The sequence below is a fragment of the Meles meles genome, chromosome 6 (genome assembly GCF_922984935.1).
Source record: "Meles meles chromosome 6, mMelMel3.1 paternal haplotype, whole genome shotgun sequence".
Taxonomy (NCBI): Eukaryota; Metazoa; Chordata; class Mammalia; order Carnivora; family Mustelidae; genus Meles; species Meles meles.
In genome coordinates, this window is record NC_060071.1 from 66,479,720 (window position 1) to 66,501,574 (window position 21,855).

General features: G+C 35.7%; 1 protein-coding gene, 1 non-coding gene and 1 pseudogene across 3 annotated transcripts in view; 1 reads left to right on the forward strand and 2 right to left on the reverse strand.

The window, feature by feature from the left end:
- The window catches only part of UBR1 (ubiquitin protein ligase E3 component n-recognin 1), a 142,904-nt gene that overhangs the window by 95,063 nt on the left and 25,986 nt on the right, over positions 1–21,855 (reverse strand). For both annotated transcript variants that reach the window (XM_046007386.1, XM_046007385.1), the window contains exons 4-10: positions 19,490–19,600; positions 6,683–6,813; positions 3,737–3,875; positions 2,482–2,544; positions 2,118–2,241; positions 1,697–1,804; positions 656–744 (exon numbers count right to left, since the gene is read on the reverse strand). In XM_046007386.1, the coding sequence (XP_045863342.1) occupies positions 656–744; positions 1,697–1,804; positions 2,118–2,241; positions 2,482–2,544; positions 3,737–3,875; positions 6,683–6,813; positions 19,490–19,600 (765 nt within the window). The remainder of the gene's footprint in view (positions 1–655; positions 745–1,696; positions 1,805–2,117; positions 2,242–2,481; positions 2,545–3,736; positions 3,876–6,682; positions 6,814–19,489; positions 19,601–21,855) is intronic.
- LOC123944746 lies at positions 5,918–6,345 on the forward strand (annotated as a pseudogene).
- LOC123945319 lies at positions 17,784–17,888 on the reverse strand. The gene has a single exon (XR_006819163.1). It is a non-coding gene; the product is annotated as a U6 spliceosomal RNA (small nuclear RNA).

Consider the following 21,855-nt stretch of genomic DNA (forward strand, 5'->3'; position numbering starts at 1 on the left):
TCTCCACACCCAACATGGGGCTTGAACTCACATCCCTGATATCAAGAGTCACATGGTCTACTGACTGAACCAGCCAGGCACCCCTTGGATACCTCTGCATGGCAAAGTGAAAGATTCAAAAAGTCCTTGTTATGTATTACCTTGCAATCTAACTTGAGAGATAGATCCCGCCCCTTGCAAAATACATATATATATAAAAATATAAGAGATAGACAACAGATCAATAAAACAATATTAAAAGGCTGTATGTTTTCTCTTTATGTTTTAGCCTCAGTTAAGTATAATTCTTGCTCATCTAATTTCTGCCTTCCTTTAGCATGCATACCTGTTCCTTTCCTTGCTATGCCTAGTCACTTCTACTTGTTATTATTTTATTTGTTATAAAACAGACAAATGATTAGGAAGAATAAATGTATGTGTGAATGTGATAACTTCCTATTGCTCTGTCCAGGAAAATAACAGGTCATTTTTCACCTATCTCTGCTTTGAGACTACTGCTTCCATACTCCCAAATGTGAAAATAAACGGACTTTTGACAAAAAAAATAAACCACAAAGTTAAATTCTTGATTCATAATTGTCTTTGTTTCAACAGCTTCATTTCCAAAATGGTTTTCTTTTTCTATTATTGATATCTATTTATAAAGAGTAATTACCTTCACAAATTCCATAGCAAAGAATTTTTTGTACTCCATCTCCATAAAAAAACTACTGAAGATCAATTCGTGAAGAATCTTACGGGCACCTACAGATCATTTTGGGGGGAAGTGGAAGAGTAACACAAAGGCAAAAAAAAAAAAAAAAATTCCAGCTATTAGAAGTGTTAGAATATTATAAAAATATTTCACATATTAATAGACCTCAAAACTCAAATATGAGTAGCATTTAATCCATTAATAATAGCAAAAATTTAAAATACATATATGACTTTTCCTTCTGTTTCTGTCCCTCTACTTTGCTTTACTTCACTCTACCTTGTTCAAGCTTTCTCCATTCCTTTTTACTCTATTTTACTCAAAATTACTCTTACTCTGTGTCTTCCCTTTTCCATTCACTTTAGCTTTTTTCTCATCTTTCGCTTTTTGTTCTGCATTTGGATTTTTTTAAATAAATTTTTTATAAACATATAATGTATTATTAGCCCCAGGGGTATATAGGTCTGTGAATCACCAGGTTTACACACTTCACAGCATTCACCATAGCACATTGCATTGGGATTTTTAAAGTTTTAAAAATTTTTTTATTTATTTGACACAGAGATACAAAGTACAAGTAGGCAAAGCATGAGGCAGAGGCAGAGGGAGAAACATCCCCACTGAGCAGGGAGCCCAATGTGGGGCTCGATCCCAGGACTCTGGGATCATGACCTGAGCTGAAGGCAAATGTTTAATGATTAAGCCACCCAGGCGCTCCTGCATTTGGATTTTTAAAATAAAAATTAACATAACTTTAATAATGGCACTACTACATGAATATATACATACTCTTTTTACTGGTCCTGACTAAACAAAAAGACACTGTAATTAAAAGATAGTAGCCCTGGGTTTTAACACAGAAGAATACATATTGATTGGTTAGCTTTTTCTTAAAGTACAGTACCTCATAAATCAAGATCACTGTTTTAATAAACAAAAAAGATTATAGCTCCACTTTAAGGTCATGCTTCGTGGCAAGCATCGTAGCAAAGATCTACCTACCTTTATAAAGCTTTGCATCCCAAAGCATTAACCTGCTTATAAGACAGGGATTCTCGGAGCCAGGTTCTTCTCTAAGGCATGCTTGGCAAAAGATCTGTCTAAAGTCACCTACAAATAAAAGAACTCAGATAATTTTTATTCTCACAATATTCCTCCCAAAAGTATGTTTCCTACAATAAAATGTGAAAAAACTAACAATCTTCCCAGTTTGATATCAAGAATAATTCTGTCAATACCAAAGAATCAAAAGCCGATAAAATATTATTTGGAGCATTTGAGATGCAATTCTGAAAATTAATCAAAATGTATAAACCAAAAATGAAAAAGAAATTTGTTTTATACTCAATGACATTTTCAAATTCGTGGCTATTTCAAAAACCAGTATTTTACGAGAAATAAGAAAAACAGGCAGTATGCTTACTTGAATAGCTCATAATTTTGTTCATCCAGGAGCCAAGACGCAAAGCAAATTTCTGATGAGCCATAACCTCAGAGTGTAATACTTCTACGTGAAGTGGATGTTGAGAGACATTTTCTGAATGGCTCTACAAGTGAAAGGAATATTGAAAACAAAACACTAGTTTTAAAATTTGTTTTAACTAGGTAATCTATTCTTCAAATATATCTTATATAACACTTACAGCTTCAAATCTCTTGGTCTAAATGGCCCAATCCTACTTTTACATAGGATGCCAAACCACTTCAACAATGTAATTGTTCTACTTCGGCTCTTGTAATGTGAATTCCTCTTATAATTCTCTTTCATCCTGAATTTAGAAAATTACCTTTATATCTTCCTTTGCTTCCTGACAAGCAGCAAAAGCACCTGCTTTGACAGCTCGACGGCCCTAATTATAAACAAACATGTGAATTAAGCAGCAGACTGACAATCCCAATCAATAAGTAAAATGTAGTCCAAAGGCCTACTGAGCTTTTAATCATTTGTCAACTGCCTAAAAGTCCTAAGATGGTCAATACCTGGAAGATAAAAATAAATGTTTAACACTTTTATGAAGCTTCAGAACTTTTGATACTCCTAGTAGAGAATACACTTGAGGATGCTGGATTTCCTGCTTGGTAAGAATGTCAGTCCTTCATTTGTGAAGGACTATAGTGTACTCTATTTCTATCCAATAATAATAATTTATGTTTTTACAACTCCTGGTACATGTTTTAAATACTTTTCATGCAGGTGTCTGGGTCTTTCAGTCGGTTAAGCATCTGCCTTCGGCTCAGGTCATGATCCCGGGGCCTGGGATTGAGCCCCACGTCAGGCTCTCTGCTCGGGCGAAACTGCTTCTCTCTGTCCCTCTGACTGCCGCTCTCCTTGCTTGTGCTCTCTCACCCTCTCTCTCTGTCAAATAAATAAAATCTTAAAAAAAAATAAGTAAGTAAATACTTGCCATGAATGAAATTTACAAGTTCCACAACATGTGTTCCACAACATACTTGGCATCCACCAGTGGATGACAGGTATGACCAGGATATTGATTCCTCAAGCCCTAGGACCACTACACTGATTACTAATGCCATGCTGCTTCTTCCATTGTATTACACTCCTCTCAACAAGGATTAAGTTAATATTGTCTCTATATACCTGAGGAACACAGTTTGCTTTGGACAGGTATTTTTTAAAAAGCTAAACCACAGAATCAGTATTATACTAAAAGTAGCTGTAACAAATAATGTTAAAAATGTCAAAATTGATGCATTTATTCATACACTCAATAATTACAGAATACTATTTTAATAAATAATTATAGAAACTGACTGAAGCTGACATTCTTAACTACTTTTCACCAAATATAGTCAGTAACTTTCTAATTATTTAGAATAAAAGAAGAAAGCTAATAGTTTATCTATAATTACGATATACAGAAAAATCAAGTTTAACCAATTAACCTAGGATATAAGGAATAAGAGTATGATTGTTCCTAACATATTGTATTACTAAAGAGCACTTGGCAAGAGCTCAGTCAACACCTGACTCCCAGGAAGATGATGTAAGGGAGCATAAGAATTCAAACGAAGCCCACAAACCTCTTTGTCTATGGCAGTGGTGTGCAGCTGGGCCTCTGCGAGTTCACAGTCAAGAGCTCTTTGTAGACTGTATATGACATGGTCATACGAATGGTGTTCATCATTGAAAAGGACACAGTAGTATCTCTCATTTTTCTCCCTGTTTAAAAAAAAAAAGATGGATACTCAGATACTAAAACAAATTTTAAAAATGTGAAAAATAGACTAAAATAATATGTAATATCTGTACCAAAGCACCACCATGTAGTTTCTTACGTATGAGAAAGTACCACAGCAATACTGATAAAGGAAGTTATTTTAAGTGTTATAGTGTCATGAAATTTTAAAAAGCCTGATAAAAGTATTACCATTTCATCTTTTTATCACCTCTCAATGTCAATTATTACTTTAGTGGCAATATGTGGGTTTTTTAAAGATTTTATTTGTTTATTTGTCAGAAAGAGGGAGGGAGAGAGCAAAAGCAGGGAGAATGGCAGACAGAGAAAGAAGCAGGCTCCCCGCTGAGCAGAGAGCCCAATGTGGGACTTGATCCCAGGACCCTGGGATCATAACCTGAACTGAAGGCAGATGCTTAACCAACTGAGCCACCCAGGAGCCCCTGGCAATATGTTTTTAACACTACTCTTAATTCTTGCTAATCTCTTACTGCACAAAGGGAAATAGCCCTAGGCTCAGGACCTTCAGGTAGGCAATAATAAATGGTAAGATTTTATTAACACTTAGTTTTTATTGAGTTTATTTTTGCTTTTATTTTCTACTTACTTAAAGTGATACTGGTTTTAAAGAACACTTAAGTTTAACAAAAAAAGATGTATAGACTGAAAGTGCTAGCACTATCATGTGACTGAAGGACCTTAGGCTACTTAAGTTTTTAATCTTGCTGAGATGACCATGCCTCTTCCATCTTTAAAAAGAGCATAATATCTACATTAAAGAGTGGTATGAGGATCTCATAAGAAATGTGAAAACAGTTGTCATGGACTACACAAATGTCAAATGTTGTTATCAGTTTTAAACAGTTTCAATATGCTTTTATAATATACTCAATCCATCTCATAACTCTAAGAAGCAGATTTTTTCAGGCCTCTTAAAGCTCAGGAAACAGGGGTGCCTGGCTGGGTCAGTTGGTAGAGCATCTGGCTATTGATCTAGGGGTCAAGAGTTCACGCCCCACATTGAGGGCAGAGCTTATAAAAAAAAAAAAATCAAAACAAAACACAGGGGCGCCTGGGTGGCTCAGTGGGTTAAACCTCTGCCTTCGGCTCAGGTTGTGATCCCCACGTTGGGCTCTCTGCTTGGTGGGGAGTCTGCTTTCCCCTTTCTCTCTGCCTGCCTCTCTGCCTACTTGTGATCTCTCTCTCTCTCTCTCTGTCAAATAAATAAATAAAATCTTTAAAACAAACACCAAAAAACAAAAACAAAAAAACTTCTCTATGGTCACAATGCCAACAAGCAGTTAGAGGCCATATTCAGATCTATGAATCTGAAGTCTGATGCTGCTATATATACACTCAAATTCAAGCAACTCTCCCTTTTCAGGCAGGCAGATTGCTAGTATCACATTTACCAACACAAAGTTTCTTAAAGAGTTCAACTGACATTATCACATATCTGAAATTAAAGCATTTGTGGATGTAATCTCTGATGACCTTTATTTCCCCAACCAGTTTATTGCCCACCAAGAGTCAAAATAATACATTTCATGTCTTTATAAACTAAAATTAATGCTCTCCTCCTAAAACAAAAAAAGCCGTAAACTCAAAGAATAACAGTATTTAAATTTGTGATGCAATTTGTGAAATTCCTAGTGTTACAGAGACAGAAAAATTCCCACAAGGCCCAAACTGTATCATCATATCAGATCTGGAATTCTCTTGTACGTTTATAAGAGCAAATACTGTCACAGAAAGACTTGTGGCTGTTAGAAATCGTTGGGTTTTAGTTTTAAAATGTTAAATCTCCACAACTAGTAGAGAAATAATCACAGGTTTCAAAGCACATGGAAAATGGCTATCTCCTCATTCCCATCACAAATCTCTCGGGGAATCTGGAGCTGGTCCAGAACAGGATCAAATAGGGCAGTTTACTTCTCTACTGGGATGGGTAGCTATAAGGTCCTTACAAATAATTCAGAACAAGACCTCCAGCCCAAATAATGATAGAAAGATCTTTGTCCCCACCATGACCGAGCTAATCCAGAAGAAGCTATGCTACAGAGAAAAGGAGTGAAATATCAGCAGCTACAGAAGGACTTGACTAAATCCATGTCAGGGCAGCAGAAGCTTGAGGCGCAGAAAGTAGTATCGTGAAGGAGGAGCTGGCCTGGCTAGATAGGTCCAATGTGGTCTTTAAATTTCTGGGTCTTGTGCTGGTCAACAGGAGCTGGGAGAGGCTTGGGCCACAGTGGGGGAAGAGGCTGGACTATATCACAGCTGAAATTCAGGGATATTAGTCCCAGCTCCAGGACCTTGCTAGTCAGAGCAACAGAGGGAGACCTGGCTCAGCTGCAGCAGGAGTTCCAGTGGGTACAGACAGCCAAGGCAGGGGCTTCCTGGAAGGCTGGACCTTGTGGTGGGGGATGGGGAGGGGAGGGAATGAGGCAGCTCTAGGACTATACCACAGCTAATAAAATGTGAAAATATCTGGCTGTTTTCTGACCAAAAAACCCCTCCCAAAACAAAAGAAAACCAAAAAAACCAAACTCTTCTTTCTTAAAAGTCAGAAGCTCCAGTTTAGGGTCTTCTTTTGGCTTACCTTCTGTTTAATGCTTACTCAGAGCATCTCATATAAATGGACACTTTGAAAGTATTCTCAAAAGATAATTCTCTACAAAATTTTCATAATCCTGATAAATTAAAACCAGTATAACATAACATTTTTCCAACATTTATTTTGCAATATAAATAACCTTTGCTAAAACTTCTCCTTTTTGAAAACTGTCCCCACCTTATCTGGAGTTCAGGAGGCAGTTCTTTTTCCTCTTCCCATATAGTCATTTCTACAATGTATTTTATCACGGAAGGGAATATTTTCCGGGCTTGGGCAATTACCTCTTCATTCAATGGACAACGTAAATTCTGTAAGAAAGTATAGAAAAAATATAACTACCAACATTGTATACAAATAAATGGATGAGAAAAAGGTTACTAATTTTTAATTATTTTAATGACTTCATTACACCACTCTTCAGGAACAAATACAAGTTGAGCTCAAGAGGTTGCTACTCACATCAGTTTAGCTTAATTCCTCATGGCCAAGTTGGTGCTATAGATAGAATGGAAAGGAGACAGAAACACAAGAGTTCCCTTTTTAGTGATGCTCTCCCTTAAAAATGTTCTCTGCCTTCCTGAGTAGCATAATTATGGTACTATCAGAGAACATTTGGTTATCCCTTAGAGCTTATAAAAAACTTTTCTTATTGGGGCGCCCGGGTGGCTCAGTGGGTTAAGTCGCTGCCTTCAGCTCAGGTCATGATCTCGGGGTCCTGGGATCGAGTCCCGCATCGGGCTCTCTGCTCAGCAGGGAGCCTGCTTCCCTCTCTCTCTCTCTCTCTCTCTGCCTGCCTCTCTATCTACTTGTGATCTCTCTCTGTCAAATAAATAAATAAAAATCTTAAAAAAAAAAAAACTTTTCTTATTATTTTAACTGATCCTCATGCCCACTCCATAAGAAAGGGAGAGAACTGGTGACATTTTTTTTAAAGATTTTATTTATTTATTTGCAAGAGAGAGAGAGCATGAGAGAAAGAGAAAGAAAGAGAACGAGCAAGGGGGAGGGACAGAGGAAGAAGGCGAAGCAGACTCCCTGCTGAGCAGGGAGCCCTATTCGGGCTCAATCCCAGGACCCTGAGATCATGACCTGAACCGAAGGCAGATGCTTAAGTGACTGAGCCACCCAGGTGCCTGAGAATTAGTGACAGTTTAAGGATAAGGAACCCACCCAAGGTAAAAGAGCCTATAAATAGCAGAAACCCCAGTATTTGGCTCCCACAAGAAACAGTGTTTTCTTTATTACAGACCACTACCTCCTTAACAAAAGGCTTATTGAAGCCATTCAACTAAAAAAAAAATGCATTCAAATGCTTTTGATTTTGATACAAATCAGAACAATGAGATACTTCTCACACCTACTACAGTTACTATAATAAAAAAGACATATAATAACAAGTGCTGACTATGATGTAGAGAAATTTGAACCTTTATATATTGCTCATGGAAATATAAAATGGTAAAGCCAATCTAGAAAACAGTCTGACAGATGCTCAAAATATTTAGCAGTTATACAACCCAGAAATTTCACTCCTACATATCTATCCAAAATAAATGAAAACACGTCTGAAACAAAACCATATACACAAATATTCATAGCTGCATTTTTTATAATAGCCAACAAGTGGAAAAAACCCCAATGTCTATCAACTGATGAATGGATTAATAAAATGTGAATATTTATTTAGCCAATAGACTATTACTTAGCTGTAAAAACATAATATTACTTGTACCAAAAAGTACATGGTCCAACATGGATGAACCCTGAAAACATTAAGCTGGTGAAAAAAGCCATTCTTAAAAGACCACATACTATATGATCCCATTTATATAAAATGTCCACAGTAGACAGATGTATAGGGACAGAAAGTAAAATAGTGATTGCCTAAGGCTAGGGAGTTTATAAGAAATGGAGAGTGACTGCTGATGGATACAGGGTTTTTTTGGGGGGTAATGAAAATGTTCTATAATTGAGGTGATGGATGAACAACTCTGTGAACATACCAAAAAGTGCTGAATTGTACACTTTAAGTGGGAGAATTTTTTATTATGGCATGCAAGTTACATATCAATAAGCTGTTTAAACAAAAGACTAAACAGGAAAAAAAACAGAGGAGCTCTTGAAGACAAAAAAAAAAAAAAAAATCCAGTAGGAATTCAATATAAGATTTTAATGTTAAATTTTAACCTACCTGCTGCAGACCATTCTAATGAACTGCATTTCATTCTGTGTTCACCAAACCCTTAACCTATGCAATTCTCTTTTGCACCTTTCTCACTCCCCAATGCTTTATGATTTCAATTTTTACCTTCTCTTCAACATATCACCTTCTCTCTGGAGATTTTGTTCTGAAGCATTTACTAGAGAGAGCTGCACAGAGTGCCAAAGTACTAAGACCAACACTGGTCCATTACATTCCTATTTCATTCGCGCGCGCACGCGTGTGTGTGTATATATATACACACATATATATGTATATATATATTTTTTAGCTCAATATATCCTTTTGAATTCTTCAAAAAAATAGTTTGAGGTGAAGAGTTAAAAGAATCAACTCATTACTTCCATACCGTATCAATCAGAGGTAAGTCCTTTAGAAGAGGTCTGGTAAGTATATATGAAACTTTCAAGAAATGCATCTAAAGCTTAAAAAATAAGGTCAGAAAGGAAACAAAAGGGCTATAATCTAAATAGAAAAAAAATAAAAAAGAACTTAATAATTAACCCAGAAATGTACTACAGGACTAGAGAGAAACTGCTTTTATATATACCGGAAAGAGGCCTTGCTTTTAAAGACATTGCCAAAAGCTGGCTGATTAGTACCAGCCAGACGGGATTACACTTGGTAAATCCTCACTATGACTGGCACAATGCCATGCATCTGGTACAATACGGCTTTCACATTCATCAAAGCAGAGATGAAACAAAATGCTATGTACACAGGACTGTTTGTGTTGAATGAATTGATTAGTTATATGCTAGCCACAGGTGCCCCTCCCTTACCTCCAGATAATCTGTCAGTTCCAGAATATCCAGATTTACTTTTAGGATAAGCCTGAATGACCAATCACCTTTTGAATCTAATTCTAAATCCAGGATCAGCTTAGTTCAGTACTAAATTCAGTGTTCTGAGGCCATTATGATTCAGGAAGCACCAAAGGGACTGGAAATCCATGAGGTAGATGGAAGTTAAGCAAGCTTTGTAAACTCAACGAGTCAACTTAACTCCCAGGGATTCTTCAGGTACTTAAACACAAAGACAGTTTTTGCAGAATGACTAGTTATGTAACGAAGAGGTTATAAAAACCAAGCCACAAATTACTCTCTATGTGCCAAAATATTTGAGTACCCTTTCAAAAATATTAGAGGAGGAAAGCAAAATAATCAGAATTAAAAGCATTCATTAAACAAAACAAAAATGAGAATAAATTTGAAAGGTTTAAACAGTATTCTAGGTAATGGACATTTGGTAATATTTAATCAAGTAACAGACACTTGATAAATATTTGTCAAATGAAGGAATGGCCGTCTGAGATTAGGACAAGTAAAATGAGTGAGAGAGAAGCAGCAATCTAAAAAATGAATGCTGAATAATAAAGTAAATGGGGGAAAAGGCTAACAGTGGTGAAAGAGTAAAAAGTATATGAATATTCTTTTTTTTTTAGTTTTTTAAGAAGATTTTATTTATTTACTTGTCAAAGAGAGAGAGGGAGAGGGAGCACAAGCCGGGGGGTGGGGGAGGAGCAGAAGGAGAATTAGACTCCCACTGAGCAACAGGACCCCAGGATCATGACACACCGACTGAGCCACAGAGGCATCCCAAGCATATGAATATTCTTTGTACTATTTTGATTTTTGCAGCTTTTCATAAATTTGAAATTACATCTAAATTCAAGATTTTAAAAAACATCCTAGAACTCAGAATCTAAAGATCTGAATTTTAGGTCCAACTTTGCCACTGACTAAATAATGCAAACCTGAACAAGTCACTTAACTTTACAGAGTCTCTGTTTCTACTTCTATAAAATGAAGCTACTATATCTACCTCACAAAGTAGTAATGAGGATAAATTGATATAATTCGTGTGGAAGATCTCTGTTAATTCTAAAACATTACTAGTACCAAATAAGAAAGGTAATGGGAAAAGTAGTAGGAGCTGTAATACTAATACTAATGATGACAGCTAACATTTACTGGGCCTTTAGAACCAGGCATATTCTAGGGCTAAGCACTTTGCATGTATTATCTCATTTAATCCTCAAAGTCCTGTGAGGCGGATGGTATTATCTCCAGTTGACAGATAAACTGAAAGGAAGAAACAGTGAATAACTCTGCCAAGATCACAGAGCTATCACTGGGGTTATGAAGCAAACCGAGGACACCTGTTCTAGAGCCCATACTGTTGTGCTCTAATGCTCCTACTCAAGAGAAGACAACACATTTTACTTTCCCAAATATAATTCCAATCCTTTACATTCTGAGTTTTGTAAAATAAGAGTATACTATACACGAGTGGTCATATAGCACAAATATACAGACTACCAAGGGTTTCTTAATGACAGATAATTATCCTTTATGACACACTGCAATGTTTTTTCCAATCTGTCATTTAATCTCATGAAAAGTTTTTGCTATAAAGAAGTTAATTTTTACAGAAGCACATTTATCAATCTTTTCCTTTTTATGGCTTCTGAAGTTTAAAAAAAATGTTAGAAAGGCCCAACCTACTTCAAAATTATTTTTAAAAATTCATTCATATTTCCTAACAAGTTTATAATTTTTCTTTAAAAAAAAAGCTTTTAAAAATCATTGATATTTCTGGAATTTATCTGATCAAGCTTTATATACATTTTTTTCCCTCAAGTGGGTAGCCCGTTACATACCACCACCGACCTCAAGTGCTATCTTTACTACCAATTTGGATTTAGATTCTCTTTTCTGTTCCATTCTTTGCTGTCTACTCCTGTAGCAAGAATCACAGTATTTGGATTACTAGAGCTCTTTAATACATTTAAATCTGTTACACCTACTCACACTCGTAATTCTTTATTCCAGCTCTCCCTGACAATTCTCAAGGTTATTTTTCCAGAAGAACTTCCGATAACTTTGTCAAGTTCCAAAGAATATTTGGCTGTTATTCTGGTTGGGAATATAGTGATTTTGTGGATTAACTCTAGAAAAAATTTTAATATTGATTTTTTTGTAGTTATTGAATCTTCCAATCCAAGAATGAAGTGTATCTCTTGATTATTTTTTTCTTTCATGCCTATTAGAGTATATTTTTCAAGTTTCTTAAAACTTGAAAAATAAATCTGGCAGATTTATTTTTTCCAAGTTATTATATTTTTTTCTCATGCTATAGTGAATGAGATTTTCTCTTCCATTACATAAAAAAAAAAAAAAAAATCTCTGTACCTAACATGGGGCATGACTCAAAAGTCATCTGCTCCACTGACTGAGCCAGCCGAGCATCCCTCTTCCATTACATTTTCCTTTTTCCCCCCCAAGATCTCTTTATTTTAGAGAGGAAGAGAGAGAGAGAGAACATAAGCAGGAGGGGCAGAGAGAGAGGGTAAGAGAATCTGAAGCAGATTTCACACTGAGCAAAGAGGCCAACATGAGGCTCGATCTTAAGACCCTCAGATCACAACCCAAGCCTAAACCAAGACTTGGATGCTTAGCCAACTATATCACCCAGGCGCCCCTTCCATTACATTTTCTAAAAGATATTATTGCTTGTAAGGGCATTAAAGTAATATTTGTTGAATACATTAAACAGAAAAACAAATGGGTTTTTTTTTTTAAAGATTTTATTTATTTATTTGACACAGAGAGAGAGATCATAAGTAGGCAGAGAGGAAGGAGGAAGCAGACACCCCGCTGAGCAGAAAGCCCGATGCGGGGCTCCATCCCAGGACACTGGAATCATGACCTGAGCCGAAGGCAGAGGCTTTAACCCACTGAGCCACCCAGGTGCCCCAAACTAATGGTTTTTAACATGAGTTCTGTAACCAATAACTTGACTAAACTCTAGTTTCCATTTTTCAGTTAATATTCTTGGGTTTTCCAGGTATCATTTTTAAAAAGAGGCTACTTTTTCAGAAAGTGCCAGGATTAATGGTTTCACAAGTGAATTCCAAGAGGAGTTCATTCCAGGAAGGTAAGCATGATAGTGTTACATGATTGTTTTAAAACACTTGATTTCACTCACTAATGTTTTATTTAGTGTTTCAGCATAACAATGATTAATAAAACTGATCTGTACATTCTCTATTTTGTCAGATATGAGATCAATATAATGTTGGCTTTACATAACAAATCTGGAAACTTTATCCTTCCCCCCTTCTATGCTTAAGGACAGTTTCTATACTTTTGTTATTTATTTGGCATTAAGTTGACTGATTTTTATTTTTAACCACTAAAATTTTTTAAATGTGGAAAAAACAGGAAGATCAGTATAATAAAGACACTTTTACCTAAATTCAATAACTGTTATTTTTCCATGGTTTTTTTCCCAGTATTTTAAGGTATTAGTCATATTCTAAACCTAGATACTTAACATGCATTTCTAAAAAAAGAATTTTCTTACATACTTATGATATGATTATTATATCTAGTAACATTAATAATTTTTAAATATCCTCTAATGTCTTGGTCATATTCAATTTCCTAATTCTTCCCAAAATATCTAGCATTTGGTTATTATGTCTAGGTCATTTATATCTAAATGAATCTCCCATCTCCACTTCCAGCCTTTTGTTCTTCATGACAGAAACCAGGCCATATTTCCTATAAAAACTCCTACATTCTAGATGTACCTTGAAATGTCCTACATTTTATACTTATCTTCCTTGTGGTCTTCTTTATCGTGTTCATGTCTCCCCTGTATTTTCTAAAAGTTAAACCTCAAGGTTTTACTAAGTTCAGGCTAAACATTTTTATCAACAGTATTTCGTAAGTGGGGCCAGGTGGCTCAGTCAGTTAAACATCCCACTCATGATTTCGGCTCAGATCATGAATGATATCATGGGTCGTGAGATGGAGCCCTGTGAAAGGCTCCATGCTCCATGGGGAGTCTGCTTGAGATTCTCTGTCCCTATCCCTCTATCCCTTACTGGACATGAACCCATGCAATCTCTCTCTCAAATCAATATTAAAAATATATATATATTTCAATAAGTGAAGCTCTAGGTACTTCAATTTTTTTAACAACTTAAGATATAATTCACATACTATACAACTCACTCAAAATATACTATTTAATTGTTTTAGTTTATTTACACATATTTGTAACTATCACCGTATCAGTTTTAGACCAGTCTCATCACCTCAAAAAAACAAAAACAAAACCACTCCTTTGTGATTTCTTCCTCTGCCACCCAATGACTCCATGCCCCTAGACCTAAAGAACCACTATCCCATTTTCTGTCCCTTTAAATGTGCCTATTCAGACATTTCATTTAAATGTAGTCATATAATGTGATCTTTTATAATTGGCTTCTTTCACTTAGCATAATGTTTTCAGGGTTCCTCCAAACTGAAACATGTTTCATTACCTTCCTTTTATAGCCAAATAATGTATTGTACCAATTTACTCACATTTGTTTATCCATTAATCAGTTGATGGACTTGAGATGTTTCTACTTTTATTATGAGTAATATATTATTCTCTAATAATACTATTATGAATAATGTTACCATGAACATTTATGTCTAAATATTTGCTTGAACTGTTTTCAATTATTTTGAGGATATACCTAGAAGTAGAGTTGCTGGAGTGTATGCTAACTCTACATTTAATCATTTCAAGAACTGCTAGACTATTTTCTAAAGTGGCTGCACTATTCCACATTTCTACCAAAGCATATGAGGGTTCCAACTTTGTCACATTCTAACACTTGTTATTATTTGCCTTTTTGATTATAGCCATTGGTGGGTATGAAAAAGAATGTCATGATTTTGGTTTGCATTTCCTTAATGAGTAATGATGCTAAGCATCTTTTCATGTGCTTACTAGCTGCGTGTGTATCTATGTATATATATTCTTTGAAGAAATGACTATTCACGAAGAAGTGACTATTTGCAGGTTTTAAAATCTGGGTTGTCTTTTTATTATGGAGTTTTAAGAGCTCTTTTTAAGCTCTAGATATGAGTCCTTTATTAGATAATATGATTTGCAAACATAATTCTCCCATTCTGTAGGCTTTTCATTTTCTCGACAGTGTCCTTTGGTGAAGTCCAATTATCTATTTTTTCTTTTATTACTCAGACTTTTGCTGTCATGTCTATCAATCCACTGCCAAATATGAGGTAATAAAGATTTACCTCTATGTTTTCTTCTAAGAGTTTTATAGTTTTAGTTCTCACATTTAGGTCTTTGATCCATTTTGAGCTAATTTTCATGTATGATATGAGCTAGGGGTCCAGACTCATTCTTTTGTATGTGGCTATCTAGTTGTTCTGGTATCATTTGATAAAAGACTATTATTTTCCTAGTGAATGCCCTTCATATTCTGGTTGAAAACAGCTAACCACAGACAGGTGGGTTTATTTCTGGGCTCTCAAACCTATTCTCATAATCTCTGTTTATCATTATGTCATACCATATTGTCTTGATTACTGTTGTTTTGTAGTAGGTTTTGAAATCGGGAAGTGTGAGTTCTCCAAATTTGTTCTTTTTCAAGGTTGTTTTGGCTATTCTGGGTCCCTTATAATTCCATATAAATTTTAATATAAGCTTGTCAATTACTAAAATAGAGAAAAAAAATTTCCCAGTTGGAATTCTGATAGGAATTGTATCGAATCTGTAGATTAACTGGAGCGTATGGCCTGTGATATTCTGATGTATAGGAAGAAATATATTTGGTCTTCATCATTTCTGGTATAGAGCTCCTAAAACCCTTGGAATTTCCAAAGTGTTGGGAGGAATTTTTGAAGTCTTTCATTATGTTAATGAAGTGATTTTTAGAAAGCAACTAAGGATGGGGGCTGGTTGCCAGGGGAACTGATCGTGTGATCTGAAGGTTGGAACTTCAAGTCCTATCCCCTGACCTCTGGAGAGGGAAAAGGGGCTAAAGGCTGAATCAACCACCAATGACCAATGATTCAATCAATCATGCGCCTATATAGTGAAACATCCATAAAAACCCAAAAGGACAAGATTTTGGGAAACGTCTAGGTTGGTGAACACACAGAGATCTAGTGAGAGTGGTGCACTCAAAGGGCATGCAAAATCCACAACCCATCCCCAAATATCTTGTCCTATGCACCTCTTCCATCTGGCTGTTTCTGAAGTACAGTCCTTTACAATACATAGGTAATCTAGCAAATCTAGGAAATCTCATTTCCTTAGTTACATGAGCTGCTCTAGTAAATCAATGGAATCCGAAGAGAGAGTTATGAGAATCTCTGATTTATAGCCAATTGGTCAGAAGCAAAAGCAAAGAGAACCTAGACTCCAAGTGATATCTAAAATGGGGGAAGCTTGTGAGACTGTGCCCTTAATCTCTGGAATCTGATGTTATCACCAAGCAGAGAGTATCAGACTTGAGTTAAATTTGTGGGATACCTGGTCAGTGTCCATGGAGAACTAAGTTTAATCGCTTGGTAATGCTGGGGAAAAAATACCCAATGGACTGCCACATTAACAATTTTAAGTCTTCAAAATACCATATGATTTCACTCATGTGTGGAATTTAAGAAACAAATGAGCAAAGGGAAAAGAAGAAAGAGAGAGAGATTCAAACCAAGAAACAGGTTCTTAACTACTGAAAACAAACTGATGGTTACCAGAGGGGAGGTGTGTAGAGGGATGGATGAAATAGGTGATAGGGATTAAGGAGCTCACTAGTCATGATGAGCACCGGTGATGTATGAAATTGTTGAATCACTATATTGTACACCTGAAACTAATATTACCCTGTATGTTAACTAACTGGAATTAAAATAAAAACTTAAAAAAAAAAGTGGTATATTTTTCCATTTATTGAGATCATCTTTAATTTCTTTCAACAGTGAAAGAATATAAATTTTATGCTGTTTTTGTTAATTTATTTCTAAATATTGTATTCCCTTTGATACTATAATATGGAATATGGAATTATTGGAATAGAATATTCCAATATGGAATTTTTTCTCAATTTTTTCTTCTGATTTTTGATTACTGATGTATAAAACAAGTGGTTTTTTTTTATTTCTTTTCAGCATAACAGAATTCATTGTTTTTGTACCACACCTAGTACTCCATGCAATAAACAAGTGATTTCTGTATAATTATCTTGTATCCTACATTCGTGCTGAACTTAATAGTTCTCATAATTTTTTTGTGTGGATTCCTTAAGACTTTCCATATACAAAATCATGTCATCGGGCGCCTGGGTGGCTCAGTGGTTTAAGCCGCTGCCTTCGGCTCAGGTCATGATCTCAGGGTCCTGGGATCGAGTCCCGCATCGGGCTCTCTGCTCGGCAGGGAGCCTGCTTCCCTCACACTCTCTCTGCCTGCCTCTCTGCCTACTTGTATCTCTCTCTGTCAAATAAATAAATAAAATCTTTAAAAAAAAAAAAAAAAAAAAAAAAAAAAAAAAACAAAATCATGTCATCTGCAAATAGAGCTAGTCCTACTTTTTCCTTTCCAATCTGGATGCTCTTTACTTCTTTTTCTTGCATTACTAATTGCCCTAGCCAGAACCTCTAATACAGTATTAAACAGATGTGACAAGAGCAGAATCTTTGTCTTGTTCCTGATCTCAGAGGAAAAGTATCTAAAATATTTATAGCTAGGAGTTTTTCATCATGTCCTCTATTAGGGTTGAGGAAGTTCCATTCTGTTTTAAGTTTGTTAAGTCTTTTTATGATGAAAGTGTGTTGGATTTAGTCAAATGCTTTTGCTACATCTACTAAGATGATCATGTGGTTTTGTTTTTTATTGTTTATACGGTACATTACATTAACTCATTTTTTAAAAATTTTTTACGAACTTTTATTTTTTCCCAATATTTCAAATTTTTATTTAAATTTTAGTTAACATATAGTGTAATACTAGTTTCAGGAGTAGAATTTAGAGATTCATCACTTACATATAATAGCTAGTGCTTATCACAAGTGCCCTTCTTAATACCCATCACCCATATAGCCCATCCCCCTGCCCCCAGCAACCCTCAGTTTATTCTCTATAGTTAAGACTCTCTTATAGTTTGTCTCCCTCTCTTTTTTTTCCCTTCCCCTTATGCTCATTTGTTTTGTTTCTTGAATTCCACATGTGAGTGAAATCACTCCATATAAAAATATGGAGCACTTCACAAATTTGTGTGTCATCCTTGCACAGGGGCCATGTTAATCTTCTCTTTATCATTCCAATTTTAGCATATGTGCCACCAAAGTGAGCTGATTTTGAGATGTTAACCTATGTACTTTATTTTACATCCTGTGAGGAGGCTCATTATGCCATCTCACTCCATTATTAGTAATGATGCTAATACCAATGACCAGTTTCAGGAGATGACAATATAATACCTCCACTTAAAGTTTCACTTTTTTCCTTTATGCCTAGCAAGTGATCTATGAGATGACAATTTAGAACTATGTGAATATTGTTCTTTATCAACTCATGTCTTAATGGGTTTAGCATCCATTAATGAACTTGCCTGAACCAAATATTTCTTCAAGGTTTGCAAAATGTTTATTATTCTAATCCTATTATCCCTTCTCTATTAGCTAGGTAGCATTCGCCCAGAAAGAAGAGCTTTACCTTGTAAACTGGAAATACTTATTTACCATGAAATACAATTCCTATTGAAATGGTGGAACAGGGGTACCTGTGTGGCTCAGTTGGTTAAGCGTCCAACTCTCAATTTCGGCTCAGGTCATGATCTCAGGGTCCTGGGATAGAGCCCCGAATACGGCTCCAAGTTTAGAGCAAGTTCAGAGTGTAGTGTGCTTCAGATTCTCTCTCTCCCTATGTCCCTCCCCCAACTCTTGTTCACATGCTCTCTTCCTCTCTAAAACAAATAAATAAAATCTTAAAAAAAAAGAGGTAGAATAAATGCTTAGTTCATTCTTTTAATTACCAGTTTTCAGTGTGAGAAATTGATATAATAACCATTGCCTTGGCAAAATTATTTAAGTTCTTTTTGGTTTTAATAGGAACTCATGAATTTTCATATATTATGATTCAATCAGTTACAGCAGTTACTGTAATTAGTATTATTTTGAGGCTCTAATTGTCCAACTCTGATCAATGACAGCCCTTTCATGCTGGGTCCTAGATTCTTTAGACACGAACCCATCCTCATAAGCTTACTTAATCCTTGACTCAGACCCGCTCAGGTATTTTTACAAGCCCTGAATTCTTTTAGTGGGCAATGGCACTTAAAGAGATCAAAATCTGGGGGTTCCGTATTCAATGCTAGAGGATTATCTGGAACAGTTTAAAAAGTACAAAAACTATTTATTTCTTGCAGTTTTTGAAAAGAGTCACTCTGTGAAATCATTTGAACATAGGAAGTACTTCTTGGGCAGTCTTATAAAGAGTCTTTTATAAACCTTTTAATTTCCTCTGTATCTGTAGGTTTATAGTTATTTTTTCATTCTCCTTCCTAATAGCCTTTATCTGGGCTTACTCACTTTTCTTGATTAGGATGTATAGCACATAATCAATTTATTGACTTTTTTTTCTTTCAGAAAAGTTTTTTTTAAGAAAAGTAATTATTGAAGTTACATGTCAATTCTACTGTTCCACTTGTTCTTTAAGCCTTATATATCATTTACTCTTGCCTATCAAATTGCCTGCTTAACTAATAGAACTAAGAAATTCAGTCTTTAGACAAATAAATACAGAGTAGAATAAAACTCCTTACATTTAAATACTGGAACATTAAAAACCAGGATTCTTAACGGAATTGAGTTTAACCCATAATATAACATTTCTTTCTACCTAACTACATCGAGCTTAAAATAATTAGTAATTTTTAAAAATAGTACTCTTACCTCTTTTGTAGTACCTGCTCTTCCAGGTTCATGACTTACACAAAATGGGCCAGTTTTCCAAGCCTCTGTATCTCCGCAATCACAAAATCCCCCTCCAGTAGAAGTATGCATCTGATAAATGAAAAATGAGTTTGTCTTGACTTTAAAACATATTACAAAGCAAGGAGGATGAAGATGACTCAAATAACAAATGCTCCCCGATACTTAAAACTTAACTGCCATTAATATAATAGAAACCAAATAAACCAAAACCCACTTTATTTTTTTACTTTTTTTAATTTTTTTTTTATTTTTTAAAGATTTTATTTATTCATTTGACAGAGAGAGATCACAAGTAGACAGAGAGGCAGGCAGAGAGAGAGAGAGGGAAGCAGGCTCCCTGCCGAGCAGAGAGCCCGATGCGGGACTCGATCCCAGGACCCTGAGATCATGACCTGAGCCGAAGGCAGCGGCTTAACCCACTGAGCCACCCAGGCACCCCAAAACCCACTTTAGTTACCCAAAATAAATCAAACTCTGAACACTTATTCACAACAAAAATGAGCTTTCAAAATTGACAAAATTTTGAAACAAACATGCTTTGAAACACCTAATTTTTAAATAATAGTTTTTAAAATTGTGTACTAGCAGAGAAAAGACTATGAAGTATGCAAAAAAACCCAACCTACTATGCAACACCTAGAATGCTTGAGTTATGACATTTTTCTGCTTAAACACACTTCTAAAAACCATTATAATAATACTTACATAGTTAAGAAATGTTTACAGTATTTACAACTATTTGATGTTCCACTGAAACTAAAATTATTTACTTTTATTATTATTATTAGGTACTATTTACTCTTCCTTTAAGAGTTCGTGCAAACAACAACAACAACAAAAATGATGCAACATACATGAATCCAGATAGAGGATGATGACTATGGCCTGATTTTTAATCTTCCCCAAAACCTTCCTCTCCAAAACATAAACAAGGAGAGCAAGAAAACCACACAGGATTCATGTCTGCAGCATTACTGAGAGATGAAAAATACATGCCACAGGCTTCAAATAACTTGTTCCATTAGAGTTCCTATTGCCTATCGCTTCAAGCCTACAAACGCAGATGAGAGAGGGGCTTAAGAGGCTCCAAGAAAGGAAACAGAAGGGTACAGAGGACTTAGATGAAGCACATATAAAGCCACGCCCAATACTGAGGAACATAGGGTGAGACGTGGCAGTTCCCAGGGAAAGATCAAAAATGAGCATGACCAGAAGTGGCAACCTGAGAGAAGTTCTGCTTTTGGAGGAAAATGAAATATGTTTTTTTTAAAAAAGGTTATAAGCCCTGAACAGTGTGGTAGTAAGTGAAACAAGGAAATAAAAAGGGAAAAATTAAGTATCCTACAGAAATGAAAGAAACAACACAGGCCAAATGCTCTCCTCACCTCACCTCTACCGCCAACATCATCTATAAAAGAAATCACACAGAAGAGGGCAACTGACAGAAGAGACCACTTGTGGACCCTATCCATGAAATAAAAAAGAATAGAGGTAGACCACATTCATACAAAACTATTACCAAAAAAGAAAGGCCAAAAATGTAGTAAGAGCCAAAATCGAATCACAAAGCTAAAGGAAATTGTAATATAAGGCTCCAAACTTAATTACATAGCCTCAAACAAGCATCTGGGGGATATGAAATTCCTTAATCAGATTAAAGCACCTTTAATTAGAAATAAAGAAACTAAGAACAGAAGTGGTCAAAAAAGGAATAAATGAGACCTGACTGAACTCAGGAAAAAAACAAAACAAAACCAGAAGAGAACTAGAAAATCCTATTAGATATGAATTCTAAATTACAAGGTGGCCAAGACAATTGAGTCAAATGAAAATTTAATACATAACATTAAACAAAGCAGGAAAAGCAATTAAGAAATGAAAATGCGGTAATTATGGGGCGCCTGGGTGGCTCAGTGGGTTGGGGCCTCTGCCTTCAGCCCAGGTCATGATCTCAGGGTCCTGGGATCGAGCCCCGCATCGGGCTCTCTGCTCTGCGGGAGCCTGCTTCCTCCTCTCTCTCTGCCTGCCTCTCTGCCTGCTTGTGATTTCTCTCTGTCAAATAAATAAAATATTTTAAAAAAAGAAAAAGAAAATGCAGTAATTAAATACAGGGTTAGAAGGGGGTTGCAACAGAAAATAGGCATGACTGGAGTCACTAAAGAGAAAATCTAAACAATGGAACAGAGCTGATATTTAAAACTGTAATCCAAGGAAACTTCCTAAAATAAAAGAAGACCTGAGTCTACACACTGAAAGGACCCATGAGTCACTAAAACTCACCTAGGATGATCAGCTCTGAAGTATATCCTACTAAAGTTCTAAGA